The sequence below is a fragment of the Fistularia commersonii genome, chromosome 6, assembly GCF_037954325.1.
Source record: "Fistularia commersonii isolate RoL2024-O1a breed Wild chromosome 6, RoL_Fcom_v1.0, whole genome shotgun sequence".
In the NCBI taxonomy this organism is placed as follows: Eukaryota; Metazoa; Chordata; class Actinopteri; order Syngnathiformes; family Fistulariidae; genus Fistularia; species Fistularia commersonii.
In genome coordinates this window covers 21,349,209-21,371,398 of record NC_141289.1, presented here as the reverse complement: position 1 = coordinate 21,371,398, position 22,190 = coordinate 21,349,209, and the positions used below count along the sequence as shown (strand labels likewise).

Below are 22,190 nucleotides of genomic sequence, written 5' to 3'. Positions count from 1 at the left end.
TAGCGAGCAGCCTGTGCTTTTCGTGTTAAGTCGGCGGTGGTCCGGATTAATCTTTGAACTCAAATCTAATCAGAAATAAAGGACTTAGTCAGAACATCTGTGTTTGCCTTTAGCGCTGTGATCGGCCCACCACATTAGAAATGCTTTCATTTCAAAGAGAAGTCAAATATTTATACATTGGAAACCTTTTGCCTGAAACCCATCTTATAGCTCTATTTTATATACTATTCCTATTGTTGTCATTTGTTAAGTTGTATTTTTACAATGGCAGCGTACGAGGCCCAACGGTCCTTTTTTTGAACCCCGCTTTCCACATTTCATGCCGGATTAGATATTTGCATTTGTGAACGTGATGTTTATTTATAACTTGATTACTTGTGTGTTGGTAGTTATAGTTGTGAGCACATAAAGGTTTAAGCGGATGATTCATTTTATCTCTGACACACAACACGCCTGAAATAGGATCCCAGTCTGAACTTCAGCCCCTTCTCTATAATTGGCCTAATGAGTTTATGTCTTTATGGCTGCTCTAATCCTGATCTATCGAATGACGGAGGCTTATTATCGCTGATAAAAACTGCCTTTTTCACAGGACTTTCAATGTGCAGACAGTTTGTTCCTTAAACTTGTCTGGCAAGAGTGAAAAGTTCACGTCTGACGTGGCCTTCGGGAAGCTACCGGCCAGTTCTTCACGCAGATATTTTGTCTCTTTGTACCATCCAGTGACACGTCGAACAGTGCGCGTTTCTCCGTCGGCGGACTTCCCGCTTCATTTTGGGTGGTATTTAACAGGGTCGGCGTCGGCCCTCGAGCCGATCTGTCCGCAGCGTGAAGATGTGGCGAGCCGCGGATCCTGACATTGCTGACGTACACCAGAGAAACAACCTTGTTTTGGATGAAAAATGAAGTTTATTACAAACAACAACAAAGAGCTGTTAGCGGTCAGTTAGCAGCTGTTAGTTTTGTACAAATAACACTGTTTGATCGGTTAGTCAACTTGGCCTGCTGGCAACGAGGCCGGGTCTCAAACGGCACCCGATGCCCTCCGAAGTGCACTATTGCGAAACCGCCAGTTTTTCAGAGCGCACTAATTACCATCTAAAGAAGTTCATAATGCAGCGCTTTGCATCTTTAGACGGGTACGTTGCCCCCCGGGACCTTCACGGTGCACCACGTCCGTACCGAACAACTTCATAATGACCTTCTCTCCTTCCACCCGCCTTCGCAGTGCACGACTCCCACCGTAAGAACCGAACTCCACCTGTTCTCCAGACCCAAGCTCTCCATAGTGTGGTATTTGAACCCCTACTAGTGCACCGCGCCGTTCATAAACCCACAACAGTGCACTTATTATAATATTATGAACTCTTTAAAGAACAATGTTTTTCATCTTAACCCTTAATTCACTGTTCATGCTGCGTAGCTCCTTAAGGACTAGGGTGTTGTCTGAGAATGGCACCAGAGACAAAGACACAGAGGTAGAGAGAAGGGGAGAGATTGTTGAGAGGGAGCTTCAGAGAGACAAAGAGGAAGGAGATAGCAGGAGAGATGGACAGGCAGAGATGGATAGAGAGAGAGAGATAAAGAGACGAAGCAAGCCGGTGGAGAGGTGGAGGCTCTGCGGACAAAGAGACGGACGGACGCGGGGCCTCGGCCTCCGGAGCCACGACTCGGCAGAAACACCGAACGGCCTCTGCGGGTTTGAGACGCCGGAGAAACGGAAAATAGACGTGAGAGAGGCGGACGGACAGATGGGTGGCGATGGAGAGGTAGAAAGATGGAGGGGGACGGAGAAGACAGAGAGACAAAGCGTTTTCCGGGTTTAAGCTTGACCGTCTTACTTGGACAGAAAGACAAAAGGACGGACGGATGCGTGGATGGAACAGACAAACAGTCCGGCGCTGGAGGATAGCAGTCAGAGGTCTCGTCTATTTACACAAACAAGAAATGCATATTTAGAATATCCAAACTGACCATAGCTGCGGCAAGAAGGCTGCCGCAGGGAGGGGGTGCAGAGCGGGGGGTCTTTGCTGTGTGTTTTGGGGCGCGGGGCGGCCACTCGCAGCAGCTCTGGTCGGCTAAAAGACCCCAACACATTAACAACTGGTGTCACTGCCAACACAACTAGTCGTCATGGCAACGCTACACCGGGGACAACGCCACACTGTTGGTGGATACACAGACATACGGGACGTGCGCTCTCTCTCTCTCTCTGTCTCTCACACACACACACACACACACGCACGCACGCACGCACGCACGCACGCACGCACGCACACACACTTCAATATGACAAACAGTTTGTTTCTATTGAGGTGAAAAACAGATTCTATTATTCTTCAGTATAATAATCTTCATCTTCTCAATGTGTGTGTTCTTATGTATGTGTGTATATATGCTTATGTGTTTGAGTGTGTGTATTCAGTCTCTTTATACACACTATTAACATGATGCGACCTCAGTTCTGATGGGTCCTCCCGTCCGCCGAACCTCCAAACTCTTTTCCCGCTCTCTCGTTGCTGGGCGGCGCAGGTTCTCGGAGGCCCGGTTCGACGGTTTCGCTCGAAGGCAGTAAACTGGAGACGGAGCCGACCTCGAGGTCCGACGGGTCGGGCGAAGCACCAGGGAGGAGGGAGAACCTGACGGCAGCCGCTCTTCTTTTTTTCCTCTTCTCGTGTGAAGGTGTGCGTGTTTGTGTGTCGGGCTCGATGGCGCCGTGGAAATGGTATCGTCATCTTTTCGATCGCTGCGTAAATAATAAATAGAGACGGACGGCAGGCGGCGCCATCCGTCCGCTCGCTGGGGTTTGAGCCGCGGAATCGGACGAAACCAAGCGATGAGGTCGTTCCGTCGAAGGTCGAGGAGACGCCAGTTCATTCTCTAGCTAATCTGAGTTTTGCTCTCAGAAAACCAGCATTATAACCGCCGTCGAGGCCGACGCGCATCCGGGGGGGTGACATCGCTATCGACAGATTGGACTTTTGGGGGGTTTTGGAACTCAAGTTCCACAAATAAAAACACCACGATGGGGATTCTGTGAGAAGAGATCGGGCCGGATGGACTACAGTGTTGGACCAAGCGTCATGCAAATCACCTTTTCAACTTTTTCAAACAAGCACATTTTCTTCACCTTGTGGGAATTTCATTCAATAGTATCATTTTATAAAGTGATTATAAAGAATCATCAAAAACGGAAAGAAATGGTTTCGTAAAGTGAATTCAAACTAAATTCAATTTGTTCATCTAGAAGAAGTAGGACAAAAACAGCCTCGTGATGCCGTTTCAATCATTGCTATTCTTACTGCAATTACATTGCAGTTGAATCTACGTCGGACAAAGCGGTCGGCGAGACTCCGTCCGTTCGGACGATCGTCAAAATGCCTGTTTTCTGAGAGGCCCGGAAGATTCCCTTGATCGGATGCTCTGCGGTGAATGTGTGTGGACTGGCGGGCGAGCCGCCGCCGCCGCCGCGTGATGTGTACGTGCGCTGTCACCAAACCCATCTCCCTATCATTTCACCAGGCCAAGATGCAGTGTGTGTGTGTGTGTGTGTGTGTGTGTGTGTGTGTGTGTGTGTGTGTCAGTGTATGTTGAGCACGCAGCGCGGCACCCAGCCCTCGGCCGCAGGGGAGTCACTATTAGCTGGCCGGTAAACTAGACTCTGACCCTGCTGGTTGGATGCCAGAATCTGCACCTTCTCGCCGCAGAACACTGAGATTTCGTCCTCGCGCACCGCCACGAAGTCCTGGAGCACCACGACCAGCTCCTGAGGGGCGACATGTCAGGCGGTCAGGGTTTTGGCCGCGGGGGGACCGACGCCGCGCAAAGATCGACTCTGACCTGGTCGTCCTGGTCGCTGTCGGGCGGAGGCTGGGACGTGTGGCCGTTGGGCGTCGGCGGGACGGAGGGCGGGACGGAGGGCGGTCGGCCCGACGACAGCGGGCGGGCGATGGAAACGCCTCCCTCCTTCCTCTGGTACTCGATGGGAGACTGGAGAGCTGAGGGAGCAAGACCACATCGGCTCAACGCGGCGAGTTTCTTGTTATTATTTAAAGGTACTTTTAAGATTCACTCCCGGGTCTGGAGGCCACACCTTCTGGACCCTTGGGTGAGGATGGAGATGAGAACAACTTTATTTATCCCCAAGGAAATTGTTGTGCCAGAGTTTCAAGCAAAAACATAACCGTAATAGATAATAGTAGGAAGGCGGAAGAATAAGAAATACAATGAAATATAAAGTGTCTTAACTGTTTTAAGGTCTTAACTACAAAGATTTGAAGATTCCCTTCGGCTGAAGGAAGAGGAATTAAAAAGTCTGACAGCCTCAGGTAGGAAAGACCTCCTGTGGCGTTCAGTGGAGCTCCTTGGTGGTATCAGTCTACGACTGAAAGAGCTCTGACGGGACGTCAGTGTCCATGCAGGAGGTGATGGACGTTGTCCATGATGCTGAGGAGCTTCTCTGACACCTGCACCACAGACTCCAGCTCTACTCCCAGGACAGATCCGGCTCTCCTGATGAGCTTGTCCAGTCTGTTGGTGTCAGCTGTCTTGATCCTGCTGCCCAGCACACAACAGCGTAGAAGATGACGCCGGACACCAGCGAGTGGTAAAACATCTGCGGCATGGTCCTGCAGACCTTGAAAGATCTGAGCCTCCTGAGGAAGAACAGACGGCTCTGACCCTTCTTGATGATGGCGTTGGTGTTCAAGGTCCAGTCCAGTTTATTGTCCAAGTGGACACCCAGGTATTCGTAGGTGTCCACAATGTCCACTTCTGTACCCCTGATGGTGACCGGATTCAGGTGGGTCCTTTGTTTCCTGAGAATGTTGGGGGAGGGTGTTGGTCACAGTCGCCAGACCCAAACGTATCGCGAGGGTCTGTCGGCAACGTCTAGCAGAGACTCAACGGGGGCCGCGGGCTCGGACCGGGCGGCCTTCAGCGCCTCCGTGGTGGTGGGTTCGGGGGCGTCCCCGGCGGTGAGGGATGCCGTCGGGCCGGAGAAGGAGTCCCGCCGAGTCCTTCTGGGCCGCGGGGCTCCGGAGGCAGCTGACGGGTGCCGGCAGGCCGAGCGGCACAGCTGTGGTGGTCGGCGAGGCAAAGACTCTGGCGTGGGAGGAGTTGGGCGAGGCCACGGAGAGGACGTCCCAGGGCTGGTCTGCCACCAGGCAGCTGGCGAAGGGGAAGCGCTGCGCCGCCGACACCGAGTCCAGTGGGGGCGGCGAGCCGCTGACCTCGACGCCGCAGGTTGTGGATCGGTGGCAGAAATACTCCCAAGGCCTCCATGAGGAAGCAGAGTCTGGGGGACTCATGTGGACTCTCACATTCCCGGAACTGAGATTGCAGAGGTTGTGGAAGAGCTCCTTGGCATCGGAGCCGGGGCTCAGAGATCCCGGGTTCCTCAAGGCCCCGGATGTCGTACGGCTGTTGCTGTCAGCAACGGTGCAACGGAGACAGAAGAGGACAGCGTCTCCGGACGGGCAGAAGTAAAAGGGGGATCAGAGGGTGTGCGCCGCCTACAGGGAGTCACACTCCTCAGCCTCCCTGGAAAAGTCTTAAATGGGGCGCCGGAGAGGAGGGTCCCACGGGTCGCTGAAGCTCGGATGCAGGAGGAGCAGGATGGTCTTCCTCCTGGTGTTTGAACAGTGGACCAGGTCTTCACCCTCTGCAGGGTTCAAGGCAGTGCCAGGGGAGTTTGCCCGAGCGGTCTGCATGTGTTTATGGACCTGCAGAAGTCATTTGTCCGTGGGACTCCTGTGGGAGCTCCAACAGGCCGGGGTACCAAACCCTGTCCTAGTTCCTGGTGAGGGTCGGACTCGGCCAGGACCCTTTGTGGATCCTGGGTCTTGTTCAGGAGTGGAGCAGGAGACGGATGGGAGGACCTGCGGCGTCGGCAGGGAAGAGGACTCCGTACCGGTCTGTCCTGGTGAAGACGGAGCAGAGCCAGAAGGCGAAGCTCTCAGTTCACCGGTGGATTTCCGTTCCTCCCCACACGTTTGGTCGCCAGCTGCCGGCCTTGACCGAAAGGACAAGGTTGCGGATGCGAGCGGCAGAAACGTGTCTTCTGCAGGACTCAACCTTAGAGACTGGGTGAGGAGCTCGGCCATCCTGGAGGGGCTCGGAGGAGAGCAGCCAGATGAGGCTCGGCATGCGGTCAGGACGCCTCCAGGACGCCTCCAGGACGCCTCCTGGAGGCCTCCTGGACACCTCCAGGGGAGGAAGAACCAGGCGGCGCTGGAGCCGGAGGACCTGCATCTCCAGGCCGGCCGGGAACGCCTCGGCATCTCCAGAGGAGCTGGACCGGCGGCCGCTGCCCCGCCACCCGGCCCGGAGAGGCGGTAGAAGATGGATGGATGGATGGATGGAATATTTCAGGGGATTTAAGGATACTTTTGCAACACACAGTTTGATAAAATGAACCACTATAATAATTAACTGAATCCAGTTTCAGCCGTCTTGAAGGATGTTTTGGAGATCGAATGTTTTCTGGCGAGTTGACGGAAATACATTGCAAAGACATTTCAGACGTTCAAGTACTCGGTCGCCTTTTTCCAGCAAACCTTGAAGGTTCTGGTTTGAGGGTGTTTGCGGTGAGTCTTAGGAACATGTAGCTCATGATGTTCAAGGCAGACTGAGACAAAATGGGAATTCTGACCCTCTTATGAGGGTTGAAGGTATTTCAGAGATTCAACGTGTTCTATAAGGAATTAAGTAGATGCTCAGGAATCCTTGGATTCTGACTGCAATCCAAGGACGGACTGATGTTGTGGGGATGTTGACCGTATCATGAAAGATACATCAGATGTTTCCAGGAGCACCGGTCGACTGGGATTTCTGAGAAGGTTTCGGTGTTTATATGGGATTGAAGAAAAAAAGGTCAAGGGAGAGTCAACGCTTTCACTCTCAATATTTTTCAGAGGTTTGTAGATGAATGACATTCAAGCGATGTCATATTCAGGGGTTTCAAAGATGACTAGGAAGATTTGAGGGAGACGGAGCCGATCCGGGCTGATCACCTACCTGACAGGAAGTTGTTCTGTGCATCCAGAAGGGCGGTGATGTTCTCCACCCAGGTCATCTTGATGTTTGCGGATGAGGCTTGAAGCGTGAATCGTTCGGCCGAGCCCCGAGACCAGAGCACGAACTTACAGGGGTCTCCGTCCACGCTGTCCTGCATGGCCAGGTAGCTCACCTGAGGAGATCAGATGTTCCGCGCCGTTACGACTCATGTAAACGTCTTCCAGGACAAAAACCCATTTGAAGCGGCGTAATCTTGTCTGACCTCGCAGACGAGGCCGGAAACAAGCGAGCGAAGCGGACGGGGAGCGAGTCTGCCCGCCTACCTTGATGCTGTTCTTGAACTGGTATCCCGGGTTGCTCGATCCTTTGCGGAGGAGCTCGCTGAAGATGACGATCTGCTCGAACAGGAAGACTCTGCGTTCTTTACTGCGCGACAGAACGCCTCCGTCCTGCTCCCAGACGCAGAAGGTCTCCTGCTGCAGCAGCTTGCCCTGAGACGTCAGCTTCCCCTGGGAGACAGGCGGGACACGGACGGGTGAGGAGATCCGGATCCTCCGCCGAAGAGACCGTCCTTCGGGGTTTTCTCATGGAGACGGGAGTCTTTGTTGTACCTCGTATCCCTGCAGGCGTCCCAGGTTCATCATGTCGTTGCAGCGCTTCGGCACCAAGGACATCAGCTCAACCGCTTTCTGCACAGTCCAAAAACATGCACGGTTATTACATACCAGTTTGTTCGGAGGTCGATCGTGAATTGCCGTGCACCGACCGGCGCAGTGAAGGAGATGCTAACGTTTAGCATTCTCCCCTTTTAGTTGTGTCATTACCACCATATATACTGCTCAAAAAATAAAGGGAACACTTGAACAACACAATGTAACTCCAAGTCAATCCCACTTGTGTGAAATCATAGTGTCCACTCAGGAAGCAACACAGATTCATTTGGACTTGTTTTAAGGACATTACATCAAAGTTGGATCAGCCTGGAGTTTGTTTTTACACTTTAATTTGGAGTGTGAGTCCTAATCCAGACCTCCATGGGTTGATACAATTGATTTCCATCGATCATTTTTGTGTGATTTTGTTGTCAGCACATTCAACTGTGTAAAGAGCAAAGTATTTCATAAGAATATTTCATTCACTTAGATCTAGGGTGTGTTTTTTAAGTGTTCCCTTTATTTTTTTGAGCAGTGTATGTGGTCATGAATCACATCTTCACAGTGATGCTACGTTTTCCCAGTGATACATTTGAACGGTTCTTTCGGTCGGAACTTTGAAAAGAACATCCGTCAATTAACATGCCCGGCGCTGAGACCACGACACGGACGATGCTGAAATTTCTCACCTCGATCTCCTCGCTCTCCAGTCCTGCTTTAGATGTGTACTTCAGAAAGTCCTGGGCAAAAAAATGAAACGTGCGTCAGCCGCCTTCATGAATGCACCGCAAACCTAACATGACGGCCGTCATCGGCCTTAAAGCAGACAGACGGGGGGAAAATATGAATTGTGTGAAAACAAATATCTGGGATATCTGAACATCTGGGGGGCTCACACACGAAACACCCTCATGAAAACTGTACGCTGACCATTGTTGGCGGTTGAATTTACAGCGAGAGCGTGCGGATGGAGGACTGGGTTGGATTAGCGAGGGTGAGACGGAGGAGGCCGAGGAGCCGAAAGAAGAAGAAGAAGAAGAAGAAGAAGAACGGAGTGAATTAAGAACAACTGAAGAAAAAGGATTTTAAAATAGTTTAAAACTGAAACTTGAAACAACATTCAGGAACTTTGGGATTTGAATGTCCTGAGCTTTAATACTCGGGTCACGGGTCACGGGTCATGGGGTCATGGGGTCATGGGGTCATGGGTCAACGCCTGGCGCTCTGACGGCTGACTGGAAAAAGGTTTTTTGGCGTCAGCGGCGTGAGCGAGAAGAGCTCCAGTCATGTGACCGACCTTGAGGAGCAGCTGGTACTTGGTGATTCTCTGAATAGGTTTGATGAGATAATCACTGATGGACATTCTGCAGCTGATCTCGTGCTGGATCTCCTGTAGACGGTTCGCAAGACGAGAAATCACCATTGGAAAATTATAACATTAGATTGAAAGCCTCTGGAATCATTTCATATTTACTTGTAATTATATCAATAAAACCAGAGTCATCTGGTCACATGATCAAACTCCAAACGTTCCTACCTCAAAGAAGGTCTCGTATTCGATGACGATGAATTCGGAGCGTGGCTTGTTCTGACAGTACACTATGTACATGTGGAGACGACGCTCCTGTCACACACACACACACACACACACACACACACACACACATATGCATGAAGATCAATACTGGTGATGTAGAGCTATGTTGTACATACAGCAGTTTGCGGGAGCTGCTCCTGATTATGTTCTTATGGTTGCCGAGCAACCGGTGCCTCCTGCTTCTTTGGCTAATGAATGACTTTCATAGAAGTGAATGAGAAGGAAGCTTCCACTGATCAGCCGTGACACCATGACCCTCCCTGGGATGACCTGCAGAGTTCATCCCAGGGAGGGTTGGGTCCTGCAGAGCCCCTGCGGTGGAGCGTCTCCTCACTCGGCCTTCGGCGGTTGGTTCTTTTCAAAATGACAGCGAAATGAGGAACGTAATGACAAGTTCGACTCGGGATTCTCCAGATCTTCGTCCGCTTTAGCGTTCGGGAACGTGCTGGATAATCACGTCCGACCCATTTCACGACCTCCAGGGCCAACGGGGTCAGATGCTCATGTTGTGGTGAGTTCTGATGGACTGACACTTCTATAGCTCATGGCTGTTTGGTGCAAGAAGGGGCCGTCCGCCATGTCCGTGGAGTTATGGCTGAACATTACAACACTCCATATTCTCCACATTGATATAGTAATAACAATTAATAATATGATATATATGCAAAAAATGTATAGAATTGCATGCAACAATTCTCATCATATAAGTGTGTAGATTTGTTCGAAGTCATTGTTGTCCTGAAGGATGAAGACCTGAAGGATGAACACCTGAAGGATGAAGACCTGGAGGATGAAAAACTGAAGGATGACGATCTGAAGGATGAAGATCTCCAGCTGGAGGTGGAGCTCGTACTCACATGTCTGATGAACAGGTCAGCAAGCAGGTCGTGATTCTGAGCACAATGTTCCAACTCCACCAGGAAGAAACTGCAAGACACGTTCAGTCGGTGATTGTGAGGGTACCTTGTGTGTGTGTGTGTGTGTGTGTGTGTGTGTGTGTGTGTGTGCACCCACTCTCTGTGCCAGTCATAGATCTGTTGGATGTTCCCAAAGACAATCTTGTCTTTGCCTCTCATGTCCTCTGGGATCCCTCTGACCTCCAGCCTGGACATGAAGCCCTGAGACACAAGGACGCACATGGGTACACATAGGCACGTACGCACGCACGTGTGCGCGCACGTTTATGTCCGTGGACAGTAACATTATGACGCGTTCATGTGCCGCTCAAACCCACCTCAATGATGACACCCAGGTCTTTCACATAGTCCTTCTCTGACTGAATCATCTCATTGACCACAAACCTGAAGACAGACAGACAGACAGACAGGAGTCAGTGAAAGATCCTCCACGTCCGCCAGGTTTTCCTCCGACGTTCATCTTACATTCTCCCTCGGAGCGCCTTGTTCCGCTGCTCGCTGTCCGATTCATTGGATCCCTGGTCGGAGTCCAGGCCCTGCGGCCACGTGAGAAAAGAAGAATGTTGCTTGTTTCCATATTTCTGCTTCGTGTCTGCTTGGTTATTTGTTAAATGCGCATTTCTTTTTGATTTCTCCAATCTTTACCAGCGAATGTACTTGTTTTCATCTAGATGACTAGATGTGCTAGTAAAACAACATTTTTTTTTACAGAAGGGAGTGGCAACTTGTCCAATGAAGTGCCAAGAAAACTACGATCCTAACAATAATTCCAGCAATGTACTTCATGGTGAGTTTCTTTACCATGATTCACAAATTGTATTTACTGACAGACTGGAGGGATTTGTCATCTGGAAATGAGTCCTGTGAGTTTTGTTGCATAAGCTCAGTGGTCTGACGCTCCTGTCGCTCCGCTATTGAGGTCAAACGGGTCAGAAAGCGCCGCTCTGCAGAATCTTCTTGCCCAGAAATGATCGGCGTGGAGCCGCGAGCGGCTGGAGGAGCGGCCGGAGTCAAAGCGGCGGAAGGGACGTGTTTGCATTTAAATCCATGAGAATCAGAACAAGTAATGACAGGCCGGGTGAGGAATGGACGGTAATCCTCGCAGCGCCGGTTCAAGACCAGCGCCGCGGCGCTTCGGGAGCCCGACAGGCAGAGGGTGTGTGGAGGAGGTCAATATCATGAAGGAAACAGACAATAGCTTAACGCTAACGATGTCGGCGCGCCCGGACTTGACCGAATATCGACGACGTTGGCGTGGCCTGGAAAAATGCTGGTGTATTTTGTAGTGCGATCCCTGCGCGGTGCCTCGAGTCCAGCAGGTTGTGCTGATGCTGCTGCTGCTTTAAAATGTCCCAGTTTGGGCATCAGCGAGGCGCATCCTGTTCTGCTCCGGCGGCCTTGTGGATGACCACGTCCCTTTTTTTAATCTCGGGAAAATTTCAAGCAAACGGTCAAAGTGAACCGAAGTGGGATCGTTTCGTCAAACAATTTAAAAGTCGTCCTTTTGTACTTTTGGAATTGTGAAATGAGCTCAGAATCACAGCTGCACTGAGCAGGCGGCGGCACCGGCAGCACCGGCAGCACCGGCAGCACGGAGGAGATGAAACCCACCACAACATCCAGTCATGAGCAGGTGAAACCAAACATCAGGAAGTAAACGAGAAAGGTTTGGTTCTAAAAGGCCGAAGCACATTTTTTGTCCTTTCCTTCCAGTAAGCGCCGGAGCGACCGGCTCGCCCAGACGCCCGGGCCGGGACGACCCCGCCGTTCCAGCGCTTCAAGAATATAGGCGGTTTAAAAAATGCAGATGACTATTTCATGTCAGGGAGTTTCCGAGCCGCCACTTCGACGGCATCACAATGGGTCGACGTGAGCGAGCCGCCCCGGAGTAACGCCAGTTAGCTCACGTTCACGTCAAATCGGGTTGACGTTCAAACAAACGGGACGGACGGAGAGCCGGAGGGCGGGTCACCTCGGGGTTGTTGGGGTCCTTGATGATTTGCATGGGCGGCGGTAACGGGGTGTGGCTTTCCTCCTCCGGTTCTTCCTCTCCACCGCTTTGCGCCGCCTCCTCCTTCCTGGCCTTCTGCACAGACAGGCGCTCATGAGGAGGACCAGAGGGTTCCATGTTCATCCTAAAGCTTCCTCCGCACCCACGACGAGTGAGCGAGCGAGCGAGCGAGCGAGCGGCGTGACTTTCGTACCGAGGAGGCGCCGGCGTTGAGGGGCGTTGTCAGCTCCGGCCTGTTGTCTCGCCTCCTCGTTCTGATCGGAGGTTTTTTCTGCGCGTCGGCTTTTCCCTGGCTGAGTCTGCGCACGGGGCTGGTGAGCCAACGCTGCGAGGAGACACGGCTTCAGACGGCGGCCCTCCGGCCGGAAGCGCCCGCCCGACACCAAGCCTACCTTCAACGTGTTCCCCGTCCCCGAGCCGCTGCGTTTTGGACCCGGCGACCCCGCGGCGCCGCACACCGTGGGAGAGATGGCACCTGGGGGGGCCAGGAGGCGGGGTCAGAAATGTCGGCGAGGTCGCGAACCGCGGCGTTTGTCGGCGTCGGAGTCTTACTGTGGCCGGGCGGCGGAGCCGAGGGCTGAGCGGAGCCTTCCAGAGCCAACAGGGCAGAATCTGAGGAGGCGCACAAACACAAACACAGGCGCAACAAGTAAAACATCGGGAAGACGAGCCTCCGGACAAACCTGCCACCGGCCGACGGCGACGTCTGATAGAGGAGGTGAGGATAGAGGTGTGAGGAAGATCACCGCAAAACATCACGTCTCCTCAAGTCATTACATTTTTTGCAAACAAAAGAGACGCGCTTTTGAAATACAAGTCAAATAATGATTAAGCCTGGAACTATTTAACATCTGCACAAAACTGCTTCGAGACACTGATCGTGGCAAAGATGGACGATTAAAATGTTGAAAGTTGCTGAATATTTGGACTAAAACACAAGAAGCTACACAGCAAATGACGGCTGTTTTGTTCTATTTTAACGTTTTGTCCTTTCCAGTGTTATGAAGTCGATCTTTTCCCAACAGAGCAGGTTAAGAAGCTTTCAAACATTGATCCTTCAGTTAGACATTAGACTTCCGTCAGTGTGTGAGTGTGTGTGTGTGTGTTTGCGCACGAGAAGGTCTGTCTGGCTTAGTCGTCTGCATGACTGTGTGTGTGTGTGTGTGTGTGTGTGTGTGTGTGTGTGCGCACATGTGCCCATGCGAGTCTGTCTGGCTTGGTTAGTCATCTGCATGTGTGTGTGTGTGTGTGTGTGTGTGTGTGTGTGTGTGCGCGCGCGCCGGCGACAGCTCCAGAAACTCGCTTGTCCTGTTTCCGTCCTGCTTTTCTTTCCCTCAACAACATGATAGAAACCCACCTGTTTTGTCCTCCATGGCTGCACGTTCACACAAACCAGAGCAGTCCCAGCGTGCACGCCTGCCCTGCCACATGCTACCGCCGCCGCCGCCGCCGCCGCCTCAGGAGAAACGCCGCGGTCCAGGCGTGGACACCGGGCTCATCTGAAAAGCCGGGAGGCGAGTGCCGAGGAAGTGCACTCTCGGGGGCGGAGACACAGCGAGAGGTGGGGCGGCGGCGGCGGGAGGAGGCGACTTCCATCCAAATGTAAGATATCCAGGTTAAAAAGTGAAACTAAACGCTGGTGTTTAGCAGCTCCGAGAGGGACGGTCAGATTTCAACTGGAAAAACTCTAAACTTCAAACTGCTTTGAAGACTTGAGGAACATCATTATCCTCGTCTTCTTGGGGGTTTCAGTTTTTACTTTGCTTGTAAAAACAAATGTAGAGAAATTAAAAATGCATTTGATAATATGAACATGGCGACAATCATTTCCAGCAGCCTATCAGCATGGATCGAGATAAAATAAACGTAAAATAGAATTGAGCGTGCCTTTCCGCAGATCACGGCCAGACATTCTTCCCAACAATGGAAAATAGATTTTGTTTTTGTGACATAACATGAAATCTATTCCTGCGATGCACAGGGACGCGTGGGATTTGTTTTTAACACGACAGAGCTTTTCAAACAAATGGGGAATTTTGCTTGATTTTTGCAAAGTCTGAATTTAGTTTCTGCCATGACAAACAAGTCATTTATTGTGACAACGGATATTTATTTTACATTTGGGAAATAAGGGGACATTATCTTTGCTATTTGGTGAAACTGAAGGAAATTCAAATGGTATTTCAAAAGCGTGGGGACATTTTCTGGCTCTTACATGCAACATGGGAATATTTCCTTTACGTAGATGTTCATGTTCACCAGTACTTTACCAGCTGACCCAATCTTTAATGATGTTAAAATTCAATTTAGTATCTATTGGATTCATTCTGTGTGTCCTCTCATCACCTGTCCTGGAAGCACGTGAACAGTGAGGTGTGTGTTGGCCAGCAGACACGAGGTCAGGCTTGGCGGACGCCGCCCGGCCCGACCCGACCCGACCCGGTCCTGGACCACGACCGCAGAAAGACCCGACCCGAGCGTGGTTAGGGTTCGGGTTTGGGTTTGAGGAGAGAGACGACCAGCGACGGCGCCGTGCGACCCGTATCTTGTGGTTTACGAGCTCGTTCCTCGCCGTTCGATGTTCGTCGTTTTCCTTTTTTCCCCCGAATGAACGCAGACACACAGATGTGAACTGGGTCGCCGAGGCGGTGCTTATGTTTTCTTCCAGCAGTGCAGCCCGTGAACGGAGGCCGATCCGAAGCCATGACCTCGCTGCGTCGCCTGGATCCCAGCGGAAAACACAGATCGTCGGCGTTCCGCGTCCGAGGCAGAACCGCCACCGGAGTGTGTTTACCATCCCAGACTTAAATATTTACAGGCAGGATGCGCCGTGATGTCGGAGACGGCGGCGCGGGATATTTTTAAACGTTTCCTTTGTTTTCAACAGGACGCGACACGGACGACCGAACCTTACGGATGCGATGATGGTACTGTGGCGGCGGTCGAGGAACACGAGAGCAGCCCGGACGCACACGGAAGCTACTGGATCATCCACGGGGGCCGGACATCGAAACCGTCATTTGGGCATCGGTGACATTCATCCGAGTTTCGATCTCATCTGGGAAATCGGTCGGAGCTTTTGTCTCCCAATGTCTTTCCTCTAAATCCAAATGTCTGCGCGAGCTTGTTGATTCCTGCTACATGTCCAGCATTCCAAGCCGCTAACATTCTACTGTAAATCCAAACGGGCCCCCGGTTACAATCGGTAACGCTAAGACGTCGGTTCCGAGGGATTTGAGGAAGCCACGGGGAAACCTTCACCTGGACGGGAGGACTCACCGCGGCCGCCGCTCACAGATGAGACGGCGGAGGTGTTGCAGGAGGAGGTGCCGGCGGTGGTAGAAGATCCGCAGGACGAGGACGTGGTGGCGCAGGTGGACGAGGAGCCGGAGGAGGTGGTGGAGGCCGGGAGGAGCCCCTCCATATCAGCGGCGCTGTGGGAGTGCGACAGGCAGAGGGCGCTGGTCGGCAGCATTCCCTCCTGCGCACAGAAGGAACCGTCAAACGCCACGACCGCTCACGGAAACCATCCGCGCGCGCATATCGACGTCTCTATTTGCCGGGTCCGTCTCAGATCCTTCGGCGCTTCGCTCGGCGTCTCACCTGCTGGGGAGTTTGATCGGTGGTCCTGACCAGGCACCAGCCGGGCCGCTCGCCGGACCGCTCCACCAGCTCCACCGTCTGACCGCAGCGCACGCTGATCTCTCCGGGGGACCCGGAGGAGAAATCCAGCAGCACCACCACTAACTCGCAGCCTCCTGACAGCTGGGCGAGGAGAGGGAGCGGGTGAGACGGCCATCGGAAGGATGCTCCACGCCGCCGGACGCGTCGCCTGACCCGCCCTGGAAAATCTGAACACGGTCACGTCCGCGATCGCTCTTCACTCTTAAGTTCAAACTCCGGGATGCATTTTGGAAAAGTGCACGAGACTTAAAAGAACCGCATTTTTAGAAACCGGACGCTGAACGACGGCACCCACGCCTTGCCCTTCCTTCCGCGGAAAACTAGGAACGGACCGGCGACGGTCCTTCCACGTCCCGACCCTGCACGAGTCATGTCGCACCAGAATTTCAACACCTCCTAACAACCGGAATCTCAGCCTCTCCCCTCCTCTGAACCATTCCTGCACAAAGAATTAACTCTCACATTCCTGCACAAAGAATTAACTCTCACATTCCTGCACAAAGAATTAACTCTCACATTGCAGCGTCCAGATAAACGAGCAGGAACCCACCTTGTCTGAGGAGCCGAGAAGTTTCCACAAGTTATGACACAAACAAGAAGAGGGAACTCCCGGCACACACATAAAACACACACACACACACACACACTCGACAGCCAGCTGCAATGGTGAGGTCACCAGTTTGCTGGACACACCCCTCTGCACTCTGTGTGTGTGTGTGTGTGTGTGTGTGTGTGTGTGTGTGTGTTACCTTGTCGCTGTCTGCAGTGTTCTGTGAGGTTCTGGAGGCGATGGACACGGTGTCCGGCTGGCTGCTGGCGTCCCCCAGACTGTCAGCGTCTTCGCTCGTCTCCCTGGACACAAACAGATCATCAGATTTCTCCACGGGCCGCTGAGACGCCGCCTCTCCGCTCTCAGGCGGCTTCTACGGCCCAGACTTTAGGAGAAGGAAGTTTAGAGGTTTACATTTAGGAAGGTTCAAGTTATTTTCCCCTGCAGATGTTCTCCTTTTGTCTGCTAAATACATTGCGATTCCTCGCTTTGAGCAGACGGTGGACCCGAGGCCACCGCTCGGCGGTATCTTTGTAAAACAGAGCGCCGCCTCTGTGACTCGCAGCCGACTTTGGCCAAACAGAGTCTCGTGTGTGTCCTTCAGTCAACCGGAAAATGTGTGCGGCGTCTCAGCCGTCCGGCGTCACCTGCGTGAGATGCTGCGCTGCCGACCCAGAGTTGGGTTGGGTGTCTTGGGGAGGGGGATGGGCTCCCTCAGCGCCCCCCTCAGGTGGCCCCGCCGCTCCTGGATCACCTGCCGGATGCTGCGGACCCACTCTTGCTTGAGTTCCAGGGACGCCGCCTGAGACGCCAGAAAAGGTTTGCTCAGCCGCGGCGCGCAGACGCAAAGACTTAACGGCGCGCCGGCTTCGGTTACCTTCAGGACCGTTTTGTTGTCGGACGTCGGCGTTCGACCGACCCAAAGAGCGAATTTGCACGGATCGCCCTCGATGTGCTCGGTCACTCCCAGCTCCGAGGTCTAGAGAGGAGAGAGGTGCGTGCGAGACGCCGTCGGCGGATCAACATCTCGAGCGTTCATGATGAGGTGGGACCTCGGAGGGGGTTTTTCCCGCCGCCTCTCGCCGGACCTGATAGTAAACTGGACAAATGCTTAATTGTTGCCATTCAAAGGCGACTGAAACCAAGAGTTTCTACGGCACCGCAAACCCTGAGGACTGCTTGAGGACTGCTCCAACAGTCGTTCCGAAATAAATAGATAAATAGAACTCTGGATATTCAGTTCAAATGTGCCGGCCGTCCTCTGACAACCGCAAATGGTCACTGTTTTGTTTAAAGTGAGGAAAAGAGCTGCGGCTTCATTCTATCCAAAGTGTGACCACGTGTCTTCATGAAGCTGGACGGAGACGGACGTCATCTCACGTGTCAGTTTGAAACACAGATGTTGCCAAAGGTACAGAACTGCTTTATCACAGTCAGTTGCCCTGACTGTGTGTGTGTGTGTGTGTGTGTGTGTGTGTGTGTGTGTGTGTGTGTGTGTTACCCTCAGACGATTCTTGTACAGGTACTTGGTTCGTCCGTTGGAGTCCTTCATCTCTTTGCTGAAGATGAGTGAGAGTTCGAACAGGAAGAGGTGCCGGTCTCGCCCCTTGCGGATCAAAGACTTGGGCTCCCAGACCAGGAAGGAGTCCTGGAGCAGGAGCTCCCCCTGGACCTCCAGCCCCTCCTCCAGCCCTGCGGGGACACCACGCCAGGTAACGTCGCCGTGACGTCCGTGCGTCTCAAAGCCCTTCTATCGCTGCCTCACAACAAGCAAAGTGAATGTAAATAAAGCCAGGCGGCGGCGGCTGCACCACAAACCACCTGCAGCTCACAGTAACACGCCGGATCTTCCTTTCCTGCAGAGCCAGGCGCATCGTACCAGATCGGACGGCGTGAGGCCTCACCTTCCAGCATGCTCACGTGCATGGCGTCGTTGGCTCTCTTCGGGACGCTCAGCATCACCTCCAGACCTTCCTTGATCTCTCCTTTCCCCTCCTCGCAGCACGCCAGCAGCTCCTGCACAGATGCACGCCAAACTCAATCCCTTCAATCTTCAGCTTCTATTCAGGCAGAGCTGGACATTAATATTCATTGGTCTGAGAAGCAAAGACCGGAGGCTTATAGTAAATAGTAATCATTTTCTCACACCTCGTAATCTCCTCCTTTCTTTTTAACTCAAACGCGTGATAACCGACGATAAACTGTGAAGCCAAATACTGCACATCGACATAAATACTGTTTATAGCAGCAAATTAATGCCAGTCAATGGAAAAGTTCAGCCCTGTCCTGTGAAAAGAGAGAATCTGGTGTGTATAAACATTTCAAAGAACAAAAAAGATCATTTTAACCTTAGCGGGGGATTATAAAGAAGTGTTTCGCCGCAGAGCCGCAGCCAGGTCAACAATCCTTTAAACGTAAATGTTTACCTTTAGCAGCAGCTGATATTTGGTGATCCTCTGCACAGGTTTGATGAGCGCTGAGGAGATGGAGTTGGTGAGCGCGTGTCTCCGCTGGACGTCCTGCACACCACACACACCACACACACCCACGCCATCACTCACGCGCCTGGAATCCTGCTGTATTTGTTGTATCGCGCCGGTCGGCTTTCTTGCACATTTCGTATTATTTCTTCTCCTTACTTGGCTTGTTCCTCTGAGATCTTCTTCCATTAGTGTGTGTCTGGATCAAATTGGTTTCTAACTTTCTACCATGAAATATATCATTACTGACTCAGCGTGGAGTCTTTGGATCACAGTTTAAAGCCCGTTTTTCATGGAAAATTTAAAGAAACTATTGTGGCGTTGCATATATGTATATATATATATATATATGTATGTATTTGAACACAATATCTATGTTTGATATTAACATATTGTCAATGTGGAAATATTTTCTACCTTCAAAAATAGACTGAAAACACTGGTTCAATTGGCCGGGGCTTTGCAACCAAGTATCTTTTGTAACAAAAAGTGTCGATTAAATGTGAATATCTGGAAAACCTCAAAGAATCCGCCGCCGTGCTGCTGTATCAGTAAACTGGAGTCGGGCTTGTTTCGGCAGTAAGTCACATACATGTGGAACTTGTCGGCCTGGAGGAAGAAGACCGTGTTTAATGAAGACGCGTTCCTCTTCGGCGTGGAGTTTAAAAGGAGGTTTTCAGATGGTGAGCGGTCATTACCCAGGTGACAAAACAGTGTCCAACGTCTTCGGGAAGCTGCTCATAGTTCTCCAGCTCTTTTAAGAAAATACTAAAAACAAAGAAGACGGGATCAGGACACAAACAGAACACGCGGAAAACAGAACGCGCGACACTCGCGGTATTTCTGGTCTACGACGCGCTCGTGTATCCGGCGGCGTGGAGGACGAGCGCCGCCTGCCGGGTCAAGACTTTGGCTTTTTATCATTTATATGGAAGTGAAATACACACTTGAGCAGGCTTTCAACTCAACTCAAAGGCTTCGATTCATCTCACAAACGGGTGTTCAGATTTTGCATTGCTGTTTATGTGTGTGTCCATTACAGTCTGATGTCTGAGTGTGTGTGTGTGTGTGTGTGTGTGTGTGTGTGTGTGTGAGTCCACAGTGTGATGTGTGGTTTATGCACGTGCGCACCTGTTGTGGAACTCGTAGATGTCCTGGATGTTTCCAAACACGATGTCGTCCTTGTGCGTGAGGCCCGGAGGGACGTCTTCCGAGCCGCTGGTCATCTCCCACAGGTACGTCTGCGGCGGACACACACACACACACACACACACACACACACACACACACACACACACACAGTTCTACACACTTTCAATGCACGTGAACGCGCCGTACAACACGCTGCCACACGAGGCTTCAACACAAAATAGCAAAGCGTCAAACACAAAGAACGGCTCTCCAAATCTTAGGTTTGGAAGTGTCGCGGAGAAACTACGAGACTCACGTTCTCCGCTTCCAAACACCAGGTCACTGAATTCCAGAAGGATTGCCCGACGCGTTCATACCTCAATGCACTCCTGCAGGTCTCGGACATAAACTCTCTCCGTCTTCAGCAGTTCAGCCATGATGTACCTGAGAACACGAGCCAGTCAGCCGATGTTCTCGCCAAGCTGCCGCCTCACCGGTTACAATCATCAAATCAGTTTCTCTCTCTATACATGTACATATACAGTATATATGTTTATCACCAACTCCCGCCATGACAGTTTAAATGTGGAGCCCGGCGAGGACAGGCTGCCTTTGTGGTTCAGAAACCTTGAGCTGTGCGCGGCCTTCTGGCGGCGGTGAAAAGAGCGGCGGCGGCGGCGGCGGCCGGCTGTCACTCACTCTTTCTTGCGGGCGGAGCGCCTCTTTTCGTCGCTGACCTGGTGACCCGGGTCCGACAGGTTCACCTCGGGATCTGAATCCGACAGACTGTTGGGGATCAACTCCAGTTCCAGGTCCTTGTTGTCCTGACGGGAACAGAAAGTTACCGCGTCAATTCCGCCTGCATTCCTGCCGCCGAAGACGTCGGCCATCCTGATAATCCACACTGGTATTTTGCGTCACGTTGTCGCACGCCGCTGTTTGGAAGACACTCGTCGTTTCCATCTTTTGCGTTTTTGTTACTGTGTGTTTTTAGGGCGCCGCGCTGCGCCCCTCAGCTCGGTGCCATTTTAGATTTGAAGTAGATTCATTTATTGACAGCCTTTTGTTCGTCACCAGAACCTCCACCTCCACAAGTGGGATCTCAAAAATACTCAATAAATTCATTCAGATATGAAGTCATTTTTAACATTTGACCGCAATTTCTTCCAATTTGATAACAACAGACTATTTTCAAATCTAAATACACAAATCATTTTTGTGATCTTTTTCTGTTGCACAATCCAGGAAACTGGACTCCAAGCTGACTTTGGAAAGAACCGGACATGATATTTTTGAATCGATTCACAGATTGTTTGCAGGAGGAGCGTTTGCTATCAGCTGTCGGACGTGCGCTCAGGTCTTACCTGGGAGCAGCCGCCCAGCGCCGTCTCCAGCAGGTGACGGTACTGTCCCATTCGGACCGTGAAATCGCGATATCGCTTGTCCACTGTGGAGACGCAGCGGCGCAGCTCCACCCGGTGGGCGTGGCCCTTGGCCAGCATGCTCTCCGCCAGCTGGATCAGCAGGTGAACCTTCTCCTGGGTGTGCTGGGAGGCGGGGGGGGAACGTTAGGAGATGTTTTAAGAGCCGGACCGGGACGGAGAACCGGGTCAACCATATCCGCGCTCGGCGGTTTCAGAGGCTCGAGAGGCAGAGCCACACCGGGATGAAGACGGATAGAAATGGGAGGTGAAACTCAAGCGCCTCCTGAGTTGAGCTGAGCTTCAGGAGTTTGGATGCAGAGTTTGGATTCCAGCTTCGGAAATGATGCGGTGGAGCATCGGATGAAAATTGAAAAAAAATGAAAACGTCACCGAACCGTTTTCACTATTTGATTTATTTGCCGAAATTTGATCGATGAGAAATCCGGGAAAAGAATTGAAATATTATACTTTTGTTCTTGCGAATAATCAGATCAATCAATGAGTCAGCGGCAACCATGGGAAGGGAGACGGAGTGTGTGATCTCTGCCGTCTCACCTTGGCTGAAACACAGAACTCTCTGTGCTGGTTGAGGAGCTCCTGGGTCTCCACCAGCGTCGCCCCCGGCGACGTGTGCGTGGCCAGGTAATGGTCAGCTGACTGCTGCAGCCAATCCAGAGCCTGTATTGGCAGACGGCGCCGTCAGCCGAACGCAAGCGACGACGACGA

The 22,190-nt window shown here is 52.0% G+C and overlaps 1 protein-coding gene across 3 annotated transcripts in view; it reads right to left on the bottom strand.

Annotated features, from left to right (window-relative positions):
- Positions 1-889: 889 nt before the first annotated feature.
- Positions 890-22,190, bottom strand: part of kalrnb (kalirin RhoGEF kinase b) — a 44,813-nt gene continuing 23,512 nt past the window's right edge. Inside the window, exons 27-57 of one of the 3 annotated variants that reach the window (XM_086148689.1) lie at positions 22,020-22,142; positions 21,405-21,587; positions 20,740-20,864; positions 20,418-20,484; positions 20,041-20,150; positions 19,608-19,677; positions 19,429-19,518; positions 18,856-18,948; positions 18,334-18,445; positions 17,931-18,121; positions 17,307-17,408; positions 17,077-17,231; positions 16,629-16,731; positions 15,799-15,960; positions 15,475-15,676; positions 12,748-12,807; positions 12,588-12,670; positions 12,389-12,520; positions 12,157-12,270; positions 10,650-10,720; positions 10,502-10,568; positions 10,282-10,385; positions 10,125-10,194; positions 9,208-9,294; positions 8,968-9,060; positions 8,360-8,410; positions 7,629-7,706; positions 7,341-7,526; positions 7,018-7,189; positions 3,841-3,998; positions 890-3,766 (exon numbers count right to left, since the gene is read on the bottom strand). In XM_086148689.1, coding sequence (XP_086004815.1) covers positions 3,581-3,766; positions 3,841-3,998; positions 7,018-7,189; positions 7,341-7,526; positions 7,629-7,706; positions 8,360-8,410; positions 8,968-9,060; positions 9,208-9,294; positions 10,125-10,194; positions 10,282-10,385; positions 10,502-10,568; positions 10,650-10,720; positions 12,157-12,270; positions 12,389-12,520; positions 12,588-12,670; positions 12,748-12,807; positions 15,475-15,676; positions 15,799-15,960; positions 16,629-16,731; positions 17,077-17,231; positions 17,307-17,408; positions 17,931-18,121; positions 18,334-18,445; positions 18,856-18,948; positions 19,429-19,518; positions 19,608-19,677; positions 20,041-20,150; positions 20,418-20,484; positions 20,740-20,864; positions 21,405-21,587; positions 22,020-22,142 — 3,600 coding nt within the window. In that variant the 3' untranslated portion in view covers positions 890-3,580. Of the gene's footprint in view, positions 3,767-3,840; positions 3,999-7,017; positions 7,190-7,340; positions 7,527-7,628; positions 7,707-8,359; positions 8,411-8,967; positions 9,061-9,207; positions 9,295-10,124; positions 10,195-10,281; positions 10,386-10,501; positions 10,569-10,649; positions 10,721-12,156; positions 12,271-12,388; positions 12,521-12,587; positions 12,671-12,747; positions 12,808-15,474; positions 15,677-15,798; positions 15,961-16,628; positions 16,732-17,076; positions 17,409-17,930; positions 18,122-18,333; positions 18,446-18,855; positions 18,949-19,428; positions 19,519-19,607; positions 19,678-20,040; positions 20,151-20,417; positions 20,485-20,739; positions 20,865-21,404; positions 21,588-22,019; positions 22,143-22,190 lie in introns of all 3 variants that reach the window. The other 2 variants (XM_086148687.1, XM_086148688.1) reach the window with 2 other exon arrangements.